The sequence below is a fragment of the Pongo abelii genome, chromosome 21 (genome assembly GCF_028885655.2).
Source record: "Pongo abelii isolate AG06213 chromosome 21, NHGRI_mPonAbe1-v2.0_pri, whole genome shotgun sequence".
In the NCBI taxonomy this organism is placed as follows: Eukaryota; Metazoa; Chordata; class Mammalia; order Primates; family Hominidae; genus Pongo; species Pongo abelii.
Window position 1 is genome coordinate 8,481,751 of NC_072006.2, and position 17,484 is coordinate 8,499,234.

Genomic DNA, 17,484 nt, shown 5'->3' on the forward strand with positions numbered 1-17,484 from the left:
GGATGTGTAGGAGTTTTCCAGAAGGGAGAAGTCTATCCAGACACTTGTTACCTACTCAGGTCTAAGGAGGTTGACGTAAATGGCCTAATCACATTTTAGAGACTCTGTGGATTTCAATCCAGCCACTACAGATAGTAAAGCATCGTTGGTATATTTCTTTATTCAAATTTATTGCTTATAACATCCCCGATGTTTCCTTTTCCACTTGATGCTAAATTAATTACCATTTATTTTCTGATTAATATTCGGAATACTCTAAGGAAGGGAGTATTTATTTAGCACATTTAGTATTCAGCAAATGTTCAAATATATTGATATTTAGCATATCAATTTTGGATGAAGAGTGAACCTTGAAAGTGACTTCCTCAAGGAGAAAACTCCTTTTTCTTTGCATCTCCTATCACGCATTTCACCCTCTAGCGACTACAGTAAGAAACCATGATTGACCACCTGACTTTCTTTCTTTTTTTTTTTTTTTGAGACAGAGTCTCACTCTGTTGCCCAGGCTGGAGTGCAGTGAGGTGATCTCGGCTCACTGCAACCTCTGCTTCCCTGGTTCAAACTATTCTCCTGCCTCAGCCTCCTTAGTAACTGGGATTACAGGTGCGCGCCACCATGCCCAGCTGATTTTTTATATTTTTAATAGAGATGGGGTTTCATCATGTTGGCCAGGCAGTTGTCAAACTCCTAGCCTCAAGTGATCCACCCATCTCAGCTTCCCAAAGTGCTGGGATTACAGGCGTGAGCCACCGCACCCTGCCGACCAACTGACTTTGATTCAGCAGATCTGTAGGTATGTTTCACAGGTTTCCAGTATTTCTGCAGGAACTTACGTTCTAATAAAAAGCTCTCCAAATTTCTTCTTACCACCTACATTTAGTTATTGTAGATGCAGCCGGAGTAATCCTCAGTAACACAGGGATAGCACATAAATAGAGAAGGTATATTTCAAAAGTGGTTTCAAGACTCCAAATTTTGAGCCTATCATATGAAATGATCTGCTATTGTAAGAGTTCTTAAGGACAGTCCATCTGTATTTAAAACAGGTGATATAACTCTGCTCTCTTCTTCCCTCTTCTCTCCTGGCCACATCTCCTGTGGTTCTTGGAGTCTTGAGTTGCTCTGCTCTGGAAGTAGTAAGGCTCAGTGTGATGGATGTGGCAAAGTCTAGTGAGTCTGTCTTCTTCTAATTAGCCTCGTTTAGATGTCATCTTGAATTGTAGTTCCTATAATCCCCATGCATCATGGGAGAGACCTGGTGGGAGGTAATTGAATCATGGGGGCGGTTACCCCCGTGCTGCTGTTCTTGTGATAGTGAGTGAGTTCTCATGAGATCTGATGGCTTTATAAGGGGCTTTTCCCTTTTTTGCTCGGCACTTCTCCTTGCTGCCGCCATGTGAAGAAGGACGTGGTTGCTTTCCCTTCTGCCATGATTGTACATTTTCTGAGGCCTCCCCAGCAATGCTGAACTGTGAGCCAATTAAATCTCTTTCCTTTATAAATTACCCAGTCTTGGGTATGTCTTTATTAGCAATGTGAGAACAGACTAATACAGAAGAGAAGGAAACAGATATGAAAGGAGGGAAGGAAGAAGGGAGAGAGAAAGGAGAAAGGTTAGAATAGCAGGGACAAATTACTTTCTCCTCTAAGGGAGTCCCTGGGACCCCAGGGACTCAGTGAATTACCCATCACTGTTTAAGGCCCAGTGTACCTATTTAGAACTTCTCAGGCAAAGACTGGCCAGTTCAGACACCTGCAGGAACCATGCCAGTGATATAAGAAATAAAATATGCCAGGTAGTGGAGACAGTGGTGCAGATGGAGACACGTGGAGTCCCTGCCCTGTGTGAAGGCAGCGGCAGCTCTCAGTTCCTCTGCTCCAGCTGGTTGGTGCCACATGGAATGGCAGTCCTGTTTCATCAGCGTTTGCCATTTTCTTTTTTCTTTTTTTTTTTTTTTGAGACAGACGCTTGCTCTATCACCCATGCTGGAGTGCTGTGGAGTGATCTCAGCTCACTGCAACCTTTGCCTGCTGGGTTTAAGTGAGTTTCATGCCTCAGCCTCCCAAGTAGCTGGGATTACAGGCATGCACTCCCATGCCCGGCTAATTTTGTACTTTCTGTAGATACGGGGTTTCACCATATTGACCAGGCTGGTCTTGAACTCCTGACCTCAAGTGATCCACCAGCCTCAGCCTCCCAAAGTGCTGGGATTTACAGGTGTGAGCCACCATGCCTAGCTAGTTTTTGCCATTTTCAAGAAAAGCTAGATGTTTAGATTTGGATGTGAATTTTACTCATTTATATGTATTTATTTATTTATTTATTTATTTATTATTATTATTATTTTTTTTTGAGACAGAGTTTGCTGTGTTGCCAGGCTGGAGTGCAGTGGCATGATCTCAGCTCACTACAACCTCTGCCTCCTGGATTTAAGCGATTCTCCTGCCTCAGCCTCCTGAGTAGCTGGGACTACAGGCACGTGCCACCATGCCCAGCTAATTTTTATATTTTTAGTAGAGATGGGGCTTCACCATGTTGGCCAGGATGGTCTCGATCTCTTGACCTGGTGATCTGCCCGCCTCAGCCTCCCAAAGTGTTGGGACCATGCCTGGCCAGTTTACTGATTTTTAAAACTCTTTCTGGGCCAGAAAAACCATATGTATAGCCAACCCCTGCAGTATACACCTGCTGTTTTAGGGTGTAATGCTCTTGCTTAGGTTAACTGACATGAAGCCAGGGAGCAGATAGGCATTTCTTTGGCAAATACTTAATAAACCCCTGCTCTGGACCCCTTTATTTAATAACCCCCTGGCAGGACCTTTGCCCTCCTCTAGTTGAGGACACATGGCCTTTGGGCAGGAGGGGAGAAGCCACAGGTAGGAAGCAGTTACATCCCAGCAGCAGGAGTGAACACAGGTAAGCTCAGAACAGGAAAGAGACCATGTGAGCCAGCAAGGGCAGGGGCAGCTCTGTGGGTGGAGGGAGGACTGGGCTCCGCTCTGGGAATGAGTAGGACTTAGAATAAGAGACTCTGGGAAGGGGAGGCAGATGACAAAAGTATGGAGATGGGGACGGGCCTGACATGCTCAGGGCGCAAGAGAGAACTGAAGGAATGTGGTCCAACATGGCACAATGTCACATACAGTCACTGTGCTTGTTTCTAAGTAAATAAGACAAAAGAGGTTGTAAAATCTGTAGCTCTGTGTCATGGTGTTGATATCATTTAAAAACAAATTTAGAAAGCAGTTTTTAAAAAAGTAGTAAGAGTGAGAAATCTAATAAATTGTTCAGGCACTGATCAAGAAGTATGTGGCCATCTCCACCTAATGCCATTTAGAATAATTGCCTTAATTGTAAGTTCAGATTTCCTTTGTAAAGGAAAGCAGCTCGGGTTCAGCGCACCAGAGACCCAGATCACTGCTGGTTGGTTCCACAACCCCGAATAGCTTGGAATCTGAGTTAATTTACACTCCCACCTCCCTGGCATTATTCTTATGGGCTGACAAATCAGTGTTATTTGCCAGATGATAAGAGATTTTCCTTGTTACTCCTTTTCAGTCTGCTCTTCCTTGTCATCCTAATCTAATGGTACTTCAGATAACTGCCTTTCTGAGCAACAATTCCATATAAATTACAAGGGAGAGGAGCCGAGTACTAGCCTTCTCAGTAATTTACACCACAATAGCAGCAGCTCCGAGGTGCTAGTCACTTATAAATAGGCTCCTAAAGCAGTGTGTGGGTTTTTAAAAACTGAGAACGGTTGAAATGATTCCTGGTTTGAGCACATCTTTACTGCCAGTGTTCCAGTATGCAACTGTAAGACAACAAAATGCTTCCTACAGTGCAGGGTTAGAAAGTTTACCAAGGCCATTCGCCAAGAGCAGGCCAATGGGTGTTGGATGAGGGCATTTTTTATGCATGAAAGGGATTCCAAGGAGTCTACTAAGTCTTATCTGACAGATACCAGCCTCACGGACCCTAGGAGCAGAGACAAAGACTTCGATGCAGGAGGCATATTATACCATTTCGATGGTCCCTCATACAGCTAATTCATTCTGTCTGGGATGTGCTTCGAAGTTCACTCTACCTTACTGGCCCCAGACTGCAAAAGATAATAGGGCACTTACTGTGTGCCAGGCACTGCTTTAAGTACTTCACAATATGAAGCACAGCCTCGTGAGCAGCTGGGACTACAGGTATGTGCCAGCATGCCTGGCTAATTTTTGTATTTTTTGTAGTGATGGGGTTTCACCATGTTGCGCAGGCTGGTCTCAAACTCCTGAGCTCAAGCAATCTGCCTGTTTCAGCCTCCCAAAGTGTTGGGATTACAAGCGTGAGCCACTGTGCCTGGCAGGCAAATACTCTTATATTCCCATATTACAGATGGGGAAATTGAGGCACAGAGAGGCTAAGTAACTTGCCCATGTTCACACAGCTAGTCAGTTTTAGGGCTGGCATTCAAGCCAGGGATTCTGTCTCCAGATCCCTATTCTCAGTCGCCTTGCCCTGGCCTCCTCCCTGACAAGCTCCCGCCTGGGCCAGAGGGAGCTCTGGCCTTTGGATGAGATGAGACTGGAGAAAACTGGACATTCCTAGGATGTCTTTGTCTTGAACTTTCTGCAGTTATTGAGTGGGTTTTCCCTTCCTCTGTTTTCATCTCTTTTGTTTCCTGTTCCTAAGCTAGATGGCCTCATCTACTGCATAAGGGAGAGGGGAAAGCTGAACTCCTGTCTGGCCTCCTCCTGGCCTCTGCTAGGGCAGCACAAGCCACTGCCATGTTTCATTTTCCAGGAAGACAAGTTGTAGCTTCCCTTACTCCCATCACCAATATTATACTTCTCCAGGACACAAAACTCCTTACAGGCCCATTATCTGGGCTTGGGACTTTGAAGTCAATTCTTTTGCACCAGTCTGCATGTAATAAAAGCAATTTGTGTGTATGTGTTTACAGCAGTGCATTGAGGACATACCTTACTGGCTGCCATGGAAAAGTACTTGAAGGCAGTAGCGTTATTTTGTGGCGCGGCAGCATTCCCCTCTAAATACATCTAGGAAGAAAAATGAAAAGAGGATAGATAAAACAAAATAATTTGAGAGTAATGCAAATATTTTAAAATAAAATAGAGACAACAGTGGTACAACATATTGAATGTAGTAAATGCCACCGAATTGTATATTTTAGAGTGGTCAATTTTGTGTTATTTATGTATTTACATTTTACCTCAATTTAAAACAACAAGAGAAAGTAAGAGTACCATTTATTATAGACTTCTGGAGTGACCCTGCCTGAGGGCAAAGAAATGGACCCTGTTTGCGTTTTCTCTCTCTCTTTTTTTTTGCATCTACATTTACTGTATGTTGCACTTAGGAAGCAGGACATTCGTTCCTATGGTTACTAATGCAAATCGGCTGCAGGGAGCCAAGGGTGGCACACAGGGGAGTGAATAGTCTTTGAAGGAGACGGAAGAACATGCCTTTCCAGAGGAACCCTCCACCAGGCTACTCTGCAGCCACAGGAGGCCTCCCATCAGAGGTGGCATAAGGATAGCTCTGGTCAGCCTGGAGCTGATTCACACTCCAGCAGTAGAGGAGAGAAGGGCCTAATTGGGCTGAGACCTGTACCGGTCTCCAACGCTCAACCAACCTGGATCTCCTCTTACATATTGGGGAGCGGGATGGTCATAGGCTCATAGCTACGCTCAGAGGAGGAGCCCTTGGCCAGGTGCACATTTTTATTTTTTATTTTTGGAGACGGAGTCTCCCTCTGTTGCCCAGGTTGGAGAGCAGTGGCACGATCTCAGCTCACTGCACCCTCTGCCTCCCAGGTTCAAGTGATTCTCCTGCCTCAGCCTCCCAAGTAGCTGGGATTACAGGCACCTGCCACCACGCCCAGCTAATTTTTGTAGTTTTAGTAGAGATGGGGGTTTCACCATGTTGGCCAGGCTGGTGTTGAACTCCTGACCTCAAACAATCCAGCTGCCTCAGCCTCCCAAAGTGCTGGGATTACAGGCGTGAGCCACCGCGCCCAGCCGAGGTGCACTTTTAAGGCTGCTTTTGGTGCCCCAGATAAAGGCTGCTGTTATATGGGGCTTCTTCCCAAACTGTCACCTCAAGAATACCACCCTCGGGTTGCAGCCAGATGCCCCACTTAGCTGCTTCTGTGAAGAGGCCTGCTGCCCTGTCCCTCTACAATGGGTTCAATGAGCTGGTATCATTAATTTGTTAGATTTTTAATTTTTAAATTTAAATTTTAATTATTTTGAGATGAGGGTCTTGCCGTGTTGCCCAGGCTGGTCGCCTGTGCTCAAGTGATCTTCCCACCTCAACTTCCCAAGTAGCTGGGACAACAGGCACACGCTGCTATGCCCAGTTTAATTTCTTAGGTTTTTAATAAATGAAAACAATGAATCAAGATGAAGCATGTACCTTTCCTATAAATGCCATGGCATTTGCACTCCCGGCCTTTGCTGCCTTTAAGAAGTAGTGTAATGCTTTCTGGAGAGAAAAGGAATAGTGTTATTGCTAGTCACAAAATAAATCCTTCAAAATAGCTTTTTGAACCAAACTTTATTCAATATGCATTCAAAAAATATCTATGGTTCTTGCCACTGAGCTTAAAAAAAATCTGTGAAATGCCCATTTTGTTCAAGGCACTATTCCAACCAAATGCATTTTCAGCCATAACCTGAGGAGTGGGAGAGTGTCTATATCTCTTTCTTACATATAATTTTATAACATGAAGACTTGCTTCTTACATTTGGAAAGCCACGATGGGAATGTAGCTTTGTAGGGAGAGAGAATCCCAGCTGTGAAGCTAAATAGTCCATTATTTTGAAAAGCAGGCTTCTCTGTTGACACTGTGTACTTAATGAGGTTTTACTGGGGTTGGCAGAATTGGATACACAGTATCCTAATGTTTGTAGGCAGAGTAAGACCAGACACACTTGGCCGGCTGCTGAGATCAGGTCTTTATGCAGAAGTGAGCTTTGAGACAATTCCTTCTGACTCAAATTGAAGGAGGCCAGTAAAGCCTCTGATTTTGTCTAGGTCGTTACATTAAATGAAGCACTCTGTCTAGAACACATAAGGGCTGACCTTGTCCCTTGCTGCCACACTCCCTAGGCCTCATCTCAACCTTCCGGAAAGCCCCTCCTCGGAAACCATATAGAGCAATAAAAGAAATCAGCCTCAAGACTGTGGTATGAAACCACTCTTTTTTTTTTTTTTCGAGACGGAGTCTCACTGTCGCCCAGGCTGGAGTGCAGTGGCACGATCTCAGCTCACTGCAACCTCCGTCTTCTGGGTTCAAGTGATTCTCCTGCCTCAGCCTCCCAAGTAGCTGGGATTATAGGCGCCCCCCACAATGCCCAGCTATGAAGCCACTTTTTAAAGTGTCTTGTTAGGATACGACCCTTCTGCTCTTTAAAAAGTCTCGATCAGGTTGATGTGCAAAGACGTTCCTTCTCAAAGAGAAGAGAATGTTTAAGGAAGAACTGCTGGTAGTTATTTTACATGGAAGTTTGCTGTAGGAATATTGCTAACTTCTTTGTGGGCATAAGTACAAATGCTGCCACAGTTGAACCTCATGGCGTCATGCATCCATTCATCCATCCAGCTCTTCCAATCTTCATTTACCCTTTCAAAAACTTGACTGAAGCCTGCTATATATAGGATAGTATGTTACGTATTATAGATGATTCATAGATAAACAGAAACATGATTCCTACATTTGCTCCCTAGCAATGTTCCTGAGAAAGAAAATATATATAAACAGCAGAGAGATAGTAGGTAATATGTGGTATAAAAGAAACTCCGTAAGGAATTAGAAGGGAATAGAATAAAAGACATTGTATCCAGTTCTCCAATAAGTGTTTTGCAAACTTTTTCTTACCTAATCTTCACAATAGCACAATCAGAGGGTATTATTAATATCTGATCTTATTACCAACATGTCGGAGTCATGCTGTTAGTACTAGAGATCAATAAGCAGCTCACCACTCTGTCTCCACAGTATACAGAAGAGGGCTAAAATGATCGAGGCCTCATGAAAGATGGTGACAAGTCACCAGTACAGAGGCTAGGGGAAGAACCTGAGCAAACGAATGGGGATGGGAGTGGCCAAGATGTGTTCAGAAAATAGTGATTACTTCAGTGTGGCTGAAATAGAACATTCAAAAGCGAAGACTTGCAAAAATAAGATGGCGCCATTACTATAAACAGTCTTGAATACTAGGCTAAGGATTTTATTTTTTTTAATTAAAAAAAATTTTTTGAGACAGAGTCTTGCTGGACCCAGGCTGGAGTGTAGTGGTATGATCTTGGCTCACTGCAACCTCTACCTCCTGGATTCAAGCGATTCTCCTGCCTCAGCTTCCTGAGTAGCTGGGACTACAGATGCATGACCACGACAACTGGCTCATTTTTGTATTTTTAGTAGAGATGGGGTTTTGCCATGTTTGCCAGTCTGATCTTGAACTCCTGACCTCAGGTGATCCTCCTGTTTCGGCCTTCCATAGTGCTGGGATTACAGGTGTGAGCCACCACACCTGGCCGTAAGGATTTGATTTTATTTTAAAAGAAAAAATAGAAAATAGAAGCCACTGAAGATCTATAAATGTTAGGGAATCCTGAAGATAAAATGCCTGGAATCATCTAAGTGTCAGCTGGAGAGGAGAAAGTTATAGCAATGTACAAGTTACTAAATGAGAGAACACTAATATCAAAAATAAAAGTGTATCTCATGAATCTCTCTACTGAGCCATGACCAAAATATGTCCCCAGGTAACTGTATAAATTACACAAATCACATTATCTCCTGGGCTTGGTTTCCTTATTCAGATTCTCCTCCTCTGTGCTCTCACGGCACCTCATCCTGTCCGTATTGTGGCATTCATCCATTGATTTCATTATCAACTTATTTTGTCTCCTCTAATGTTAAATCCTCTGTACTTAGCATAGTGTGGGCTATATGTTAGGCACCAGGAAATGTTTCAGAAATGAATAAATGAATGAATGTCTATCCATCTCTAAAACAAGGCAGCTGGACTTTAATCTTTATGGGCTCTTCTAGCTCTAGTATTATGATTCTGTAAAATCATTTTCAAAGTCCAGTTTAGTAATTTGGCTTTCAAATATCTTGTAATAGAGACTTCTGAAAAAAGTTTCATTCTGGGAAATCAGTGAAATTTTAAAAGAAAGTAACCTGTTCTCCAGAAGCAAATATAAATCCTGGAGTTTTCCCCACCGTTAAATATAATGATTTGATAAAGACCTAAAGGAATTGAGACTCTGTCTCATACACTGCTCCACTGTCATGGCTTACTTAGCATGTCATTCCCTTTCTTTTTTTCATTTTTAAATTCACATGTCCTTAATACTATTGCTTCAATTATATAAACCTTTATTAAACACCATGTGAAAATACCACCAAGCAAGCTACCTTGATGGATATACACGAGCCAACCTGAGTTCTTGCTCTCGAAGAGTTAAGATCAAGTATTCATCCATCCATCCATCCATCCTTCCTTCCTTCAAATATTAACTGAGCACTCATCATCATATTTCACTGATTCTAAGATGTACATCTCCTCCCACCTCACTTCCATCAGGACATATTATAATATATATTGGTAGGTTTTTTTTTCTTCCTCAGAACATAAAATACCTGTGTGTCTTACAATTGATGGTGCCTTAGTATGAAATATAGTATGCCCCAGGTATTACACTAAGTAAGTAAAGTTTTATTATTTGAACCCATATCTCTCTTTTTAAAAAATGAACATGGTTTTTCATTGGCTCTAAGAAAATCTGTAGTTTAACCAGTTTGTAACATCTCCCCTAGAATGAAATGCCAAGAAAATGTATTGTTCTAAAAACATTTATGAATACATATATATTTTTTTGAGATGGAGTCTCACTCTGTCTCCAGGCTGGAGGGCAGTTGCACAATCTCAGCTCACTGTTACCTCTGCCTCCCAGATTCAAGTGATTCTCCTGCCTCAGCCTCCTGAGTAGCTGGGACTACAGGCGTGCACCACCATACCCAGCTAATTTTTGTATTTTTAGTAGAGACAGGGTTTCACCATGTTGGCCAAGATGGTCTCAATCTCTTGACCTCATGATCCGCCCACCTCAGCTTCCCAAAGTGCTGGGATTACAGGCGTGAGCCACCGTGCCCGGCCTGAGTACTTCTTTCATCTCTTGCTCTGTAGAACATCCTGAGAAAAGATGGTATTAGCTCTTTTTTAAAATTTTTAAATGGGTGGTAGGATAGACAAAGCAGTTGCCCTTACAAATTTGATATTATTCCTCTGCTAGGTTTAATTTAATTATGCTTTATCCATTTTAATAATATTCACCCAAACATCCCGCTTTCCTAATGCAATTTATTCTGAGCCTGCATATATTTAGAAATGCAAATAAAATTAAAATCTATGTGTAGAAAATTCAAGATAATGTAATCAAGAATTGCATATACAATATTTTTCAATAATTAAGAATTTGGTCAGGGAGAAGGTAAAAATGTTTTCTGTGATGACAACTCATGAGAGAGATTAGTTCAACCAAACAGTGAGGAAGGAAAAGAAAGGCAAGCTAGTCATTTCCAGGTATTTTGAAATTTAATTTTCTGAGCAGTGGACTGGAGCATCATATTTAAAGAGAGTCTTATACTAATAATTCTCTTTGGTGGACTGAAATATTAGCATACTGGCTCAAGTGGTGGTCTTCAGGCTGAGGACTGTAGTTAAAAATAAGGTATTGTATATTTCAAAATAACTAGAAGAGAGGATTTTGAATGTTCTCACCCCAAAGAAATGACAAGTATTTGTGGTGATGGATTTGCAAATTACCCTGGTTTGATCATTACATAATGTATACACTACATTTGCATACATATGTATATATTACATAATGAATATATTATGTAATGATCAAAACATCACATTGTATCCCATAAATATGTATAATTATTATGAGTCAATTAAAAAAGAAAATAAAATAAAAAGAAAAGAAAAGAAAACATTATCCTGTCTGAGGAGGAGAGACTTGGAAAGATGAGAAGTGAGGCATGAAAAGAGCTGCAGTAATAGCCTTTTGGAAACTGGATTTATCTTTGTATATTCCCTCTCCCTTATGTATCTCCCCTGCCATTCCAAGTTGATTCTGGCGCAGCTACACTATGGTATGTTGCAAGAATGACCACAGTACTTTGCAGCTCTGCCCATTGAGAGGAGAAGCCCATTTCCCTACCCCTCAAGTTTGCTGGCCTTGTGATTTGCTTTGGCCAAAAGAATGTGGCAGAAGTGACTTGTCAGTTCTGAGTTCAGGCCTCAAGAGGCTTCTGCTCTGGTGTTCTTAGAACCTTTGACTGCCATGTGGAAAGCTTGGGCCAGTTGGCTAGAGCATGAGACCGCATGGAGAGGGGCCCCAGTCATTTTAGCAGTCACAGATGAAGCCATCGTAAACCAGCCAGCTCTAGCTAATGTTCCAGCTAACTGCAGATGCATGAGCAAGCCCAGCTAAGATTAGCTGAGCCTGGCCCAGATCAGAATTGCTCAGCTGAGGCTAACCAAAATTGCTGACCTGCCAAAATCATGAATTAAATAAATGGTTATTATTGAAAACCACCTAAGTTTGGGACTGTTTTTTTAAAATGCAGACAAAGATAACTGATAGATAAGTCAATTTGTCTTAAAGTTTGAGATTTCAACTGGAGTTCTCCATTCAAGTTCAGGGTCATTAGGCTGAGGGGAGAAGAAAGGACCAGCCTGTGCTTACCCCCAGAGAGTACCTGAACCACAAGGATGGTTCTGGAATTAAACTCGTCTTCTTGGGATATGTGGAAGCAGGAGGCCCAACCCACTATCAGGAAGAGCTAAAGGAAACTGAGAGATCATGTAATTTCTTCTTCTTGCTTTATAAATGAGGGAACAGATTTTAGAGGCTGTTTTTTGTTTTTTGTTTTGGCCTGGGTCAAATAAAGTTTAATGGAAAGAGCTCAGGTTTTGATTTCTGAAGGCCTGAGTTCAAATTCTGCTTCTTAAACAATCTTACTTCCCAGCTGTGAGCCTTGAAGCAATTTACTTTATGTCTCCAGCCTCTGCTTCTCATTTGTGAAACAGATGTAATAAAACCTCGTGAATGAGCCCGCAGGAGATCCTGGCTGGGCTCCTGGGTAACACTTAGCTGCCTGGCTGCTACACAACAGCTCTGGGATCCTGCAACAGCAGCCCTGGGATTGTACTTCATCCTCACCTGGAGGCAGCTACAGCTGCCCTCTGGTGACCACAGTGGCTGGAGCTGACTGAAGTACCAACTTACTGGGATTTTATTGCACTGTACGAAGATTGGTTTGTCTTCCCTACAGCTGAAGCTAGGGTGCCCTCACATCCAAATTTCATGTTTATGGAAAATGAGGACGTCTTCCTAGTCACTCATTCTACGATTAACATGAGAAACTCATTGCAGGCTGAAATCTGACAGAGTAATATTATGAATCCAGCTATTTCCATCTAAGAAGCTAGAACTTTGGTTATGATTAAGATGAAAGAAAATCTATGGATCTTCAACCGAGCTGTCTTGGAGTGCATATGCTTATTTAAATTCCTACCTATTTTATCACATTTTATGAAATGACTTCGACATTTACCTGATGTTTACTGGATCTCATATAAAATACAAATTATAGTACCAAAGACACATCCATCAAATAACACAAAATGAAATGCAAAGTAGTAACAGATTACTTTTTTTAGGTAATAGCCTTATAAAGTGGTTGTTTCTATCACTTAGCCATTGGGACTATGTTGAAATAGGCTACATGTTCCTTTGAGACAAGGAGCATGTGACTCCTATAAATGAAAAGAGCAGCAAAATCATCTTTAAAAAAAAAAAATCCAGTTACTTCCCAGGTCTGTGGTGATGTAGGGCCTTGAAACCACTATCAAAATCTAAGCAAGAACTCATCCCACGACCCTGGTGTCTCACAGAGGAGGATCCTGTGTAGGTCAAGGTCAAGTTCATTTGTTCATTTGCTTTTTTCTTCGCTATAAATTTGAATGGTTAATTAACTTTCATTTTTAAATTTTTTTATTTTTAGAGGGAGTCTCGCTCTGTCGCCCAGACTGTAGTGCAGTGGCATGATCTCGGCTTACTGCAACCTGTGCCTCCCAGGTGCAAGTGATTCTCCTGCCTCAGCTTCCCGAGTAGCTGAGATTACAGGCGCGTGCCACCACGCCCGGCTAATTTTCTGTAATTTTAGTAGAGACTGGGTTTCATCGTCTTCGCCAGGATGGACTCAATCTCCTGATCTCGTGATCTGCCTGCCTCAGCCTCCCAAAATGCTGGGATTACAGGCATGAGCCACTGTGCCTGGCCGGTTAATTAACCTTTTAACCTTACTGGGATAAGGTAAGGTTAAGCAAAATGATTGAAAGGAGCTTTGCAAATGTATAAGGATGTTTAATATATTTTTAATTATATTAAAAGCAGTCTGTCTTCTGATCTAGCCAAATGGGGATGAAGTTGCCTCTCAGACTCCTTAATGATGATCCCCAGGTGGACTCTGCAGCTGGCCTTGGGTGCAGGCCGGCAGGTGGGGATATTCTCTCTCCTAATCCCAGCCCAAAGTGCATGTGAGTGGGCAGAACTAGGTTCTGTTGGAACATGGATACCCCCCGCCTCGATTGCTCCTCAGAAGTCCCTTCCCCTTTGTTCTTGAAGGCAGGTGGGTAAGTGCTCCCTCTGGAGAACTTAGTTCTTCCTGAGAAGCTGGGAAGCATAGCTGACCAAGAAAGCATCAGTGGGCTTTCTGAGCAACTCTTCCACCTCTCCCTCCCCCCGCTTTCACTTCCCTGCCAGCCTCCCTCACCACTACCTTCCCCACCCCATGTGACTGGATCTTGAGATTGACTTACGTAGTAATCCTGATCTAGACCTTTCCTCCCAATTAGATGTAATTGTCCAAGAGAGACCTAGGAACGATGAGTTTGGAAATGATTTTAGTAGCAGTATTACTTTAAATAAAGAAAACATTTATGTGGTGATTTTACTTTAGTATGTTGATTGTTGGACACGTTTGAAATGTCCTGAAAAAATCAGGGAAACATTCCAGACTATATCATTTATTGGGTAATTGGTTGCTGCTGGATACGTGGCTTCCTTAGTGGCTGGAAGCCGGTCTTCTGGGGTACAGAAACACCCAGGCACATAAAGCTAGGGGCCTTAGCTCTTGGCTCTCAAAGATCATGCAAATACTGTCCCATTCCCAAAAACAGAACCTTTCTGGATTGCCGTAGTTTATTCATATTAAAACCAACATTGGGGCCGGGTGCAGTGGCTCACGCCTGTAATCCCAGCACTTTGGGAGGCTGAGATGGGCAGATCACGAGGTCAGGAGATCGAGACTATCCTGGCTAACACGGTGAAACCCTGTTTCTACTAAAGATACAAAAAATTAGCCAGGCGTGGTGGTGGGCGCCTGTAGTCCCAGCTACTTGGGAGGCTGAGGAAGGAGAATGGCGTGAACCTGGGAGGCGGAGCTTGCAGTGAGCCGAGATTGTGCCACTGCACTCCAGCCCGGGCAACAGAGCGAGACTCCAACTCAAAAAAAAAAGAAATTAATTTTTAAGGAAGAAATGCAAAAAAATTGCTATTATTATGGCAACTAGTTCTCCAGTGGGCTACAGGAACTGTAAGTAGCAGGGAACAAAACAGGAGTAGGGTGAGAGAGGAGGGCGGGTCTCTCCCCATTCCTATTTAGGATGGGGCATTGTTCATCCCTCCAGGACTCAGAAAGAATTAAGCCCCTTGTAATTTTCATGTTCTAAAAACTCAGTCTCATCTGTATACATTACTTGTATCTGAACATCTCCTCTTTCTGCCAAAAATTTATAGTATTGGTATATGTCCCAATCCAAAATCTCACTGTTAGAACTCAAATTTTCATCCGTTAGTCTCACTTTTTCCACTGGAACACCTTCACTTTTTTCAAATGTGTCAGCAACTGTGAATAAAAACAAGCCAGAGAATAGCTAGAAAACAGAGGCTGCAAGAGATAGCAGTCAATTTAGAGAAAACACCGTTAGCTTATAATCTTAAATTGTGCAGAAATCTGTTCAACTAATAGAGACAGAAGATTCATGAAAAATAGAAATTTTCAGATTTTTGGCCCGGCGCGGTTGCTCATGTCTGTAATCCCGGCACTTTGGGAGGCAGAGGCGGGCAAATCACTTGAGGTTAAGAGTTTGAGACCTGCCTGGCCAACATGGTGAAACCCCGTCTCTACTAAAAATACAAAAATTAGCCAGGTATGGTGGTGCATGCCTGTAATCCCAGATACCTGGGAAACTGAGGCATGAGAATCGCTTGAACCCAGGAGGCAGAGGCTGCAGTGGGCCGAGCTCGAGCCACTGCGCTCCAACATGGATGACAGAGGGATACTCTGTATCAAAAAAAAAAAAAAAAAAAGTGCAATTTTTGTTTATTAGGTTCTCTAGTTCTTCTTTGCAACCTATACAAGTATGGTATCAACTTATATCAGACTCTACTGAAGATGTTGACCAAAAAGACTCAAGGAAAGGGGATATCTTAGGAGCAGATAACTCATTCCATTCATAATTTTTTTCTGGGACTAAGACTATAATATAGGAATAATCGCTGCTCTTTAATTACTTCCTATGGATAGTCTGAAAATAAATATAAAGATAGATATGCTTGAATACACCTAACAAAGTGTGCAGTTTGAAATATATATAGTAATTCCAATTTCATTAAGCACATGAAATGATCTTGTTATATACAGCATCTTAAATTCAAAACTAGTTTTTTTCCTCCTTCTTTCTTTTCTCAGATCCTAATAGTGCCAAAGACGTGTGCTTAGACATTATTCTGATCACATTTAGACTAATGGTTGTTTGAATTGTTCTCATATGTGGTGACAGATACCTCCAATGTATACCATACATTCATTCCTTTAGGAATTTTTGGCAGTCATCCCATATTCTAAATGTTATATTTAGGGAAACTGCTTAATATTTATTGGTGCTACATTCAAATTCTCAGTAAGGAAAGAACATCACAAAGGCAAGTAAAACAGAATTGTTTGGGGATACATATTAACAAAAATAAAAAATGAGTATAGTCTTTTAAAACTATTTGGAAAGTAACTATTAAGGAAACAGAAACTGTATTATATTAAAAGAATTATATTATAACATATTAAAAATATACACTTGATATTTTCATAAGTTTATATCAATTGAACTGTTATTGATTTATTTTTCTAATTCCTTGGCAACTGTTTATTTTAAAATAAATTATGTGGATTACTTACTATAATCTGCCACTTTCTTGTAATAACTTAGGGCAACTTCACAATTCTGTAGAACATTGATTCCCGACAAATATCTGTACCCCTAAAACACAGACAGATGCATTCTTAATATTCAAGACAATGCTGTATTTATGGCATACAAATTTGGTCCCAAGAATATTTTGTTTACAAACCAAAATCATCTGGGACATCATGTTTCCTCCAGCACTTCCAAAGGTGTAATATGTCAGTGCCTAAAGTAAAAACAAACAAACAAAAAACCCCACAAACCAGGTTGGCCATTTAAATTTGAAACTCAAACCAACTATTCCATTTTTATTCCTAGCCCCACAATGACCCATTGAGTTACTCCAAAATAAATTTCAAATTTCACTCTCCTTTGTAAAGATGGTTGCCATTTATTAGGGGTTTACTAATCTCTGGACTCTGTGATAAGGGCATTGTATAAGATATTTCATTTAATCATCATAATTTCCTTATGAAGCAGATATTATCTATCTTCAATGAAGAGGCTGACTCATGAGGCTTTAAGAAACTTATGGCATAAGAACACTAAATTTCTTTGACTATTAAGTTGGTGCTTTCAACTACCACACTAGAGTGAGCCCCTTTACTTAATGAGTAGATTTCATTCAATGTCTCTTTTAAAGAAATCAATTTTGTTCCAGAATAAAACAGAATGACCTTTACCTTAGCTTGATCATATTCCATTCCTATTCCATAAGAAGACAAAAATCCTAATGCCTAAAGCACAAAAGAAAAAACAAAATTTAATAAATCAATTTATTTCCTAATTATCTATATGGATAAGGGATATCTTAAATGTCTGCTTCATAATAATTTGCATTGTTAATTTCTTTCTTTCTCTCTCTCTTTTTTTTTTTTTTTTTTGAGACAGAGTCTCACTCTGTTGCCCAGGCTGAAGTGCAGTGGCAAGATCTCGGCTCACTGCAATCTCCGCCTCCAGGGTTCAAGGGATTCTCCTGCCTCAGTCTCCCAAGTAGCTGGGACTACAGGCGCCAGCCACCACACCCGGCTATTTTTTTGTTTTTGGTATTTTTAGTAGAGATGGGGCTTCACTGTGTTGGCCAGGATGGTCTTGATCTCCTGACCTCGTGATCTGCCCGCCTCAGCATCCCAAAGTGCTGGG

The 17,484-nt window shown here is 41.6% G+C and overlaps 1 protein-coding gene across 12 annotated transcripts in view; it reads right to left on the bottom strand.

Moving 5' to 3' along the window:
• SEL1L2 (SEL1L2 adaptor subunit of SYVN1 ubiquitin ligase) overlaps positions 1-17,484 on the bottom strand; it is a 147,144-nt gene that overhangs the window by 22,600 nt on the left and 107,060 nt on the right. For 6 of the 12 annotated variants that reach the window (XM_054542035.2, XM_054542040.2, XM_024238814.3 and 3 more), the window contains exons 6-12: positions 17,025-17,078; positions 16,508-16,567; positions 16,335-16,416; positions 14,857-15,005; positions 13,918-13,974; positions 6,428-6,496; positions 4,972-5,049 (exon numbers count right to left, since the gene is read on the bottom strand). In XM_054542035.2, coding sequence (XP_054398010.2) covers positions 4,972-5,049; positions 6,428-6,496; positions 13,918-13,974; positions 14,857-15,005; positions 16,335-16,416; positions 16,508-16,567; positions 17,025-17,078 — 549 coding nt within the window. The remainder of the gene's footprint in view (positions 1-4,971; positions 5,050-6,427; positions 6,497-13,917; positions 13,975-14,856; positions 15,006-16,334; positions 16,417-16,507; positions 16,568-17,024; positions 17,079-17,484) is intronic. The other 6 variants (XM_054542041.2, XM_054542033.2, XM_054542039.2 and 3 more) reach the window with 4 other exon arrangements.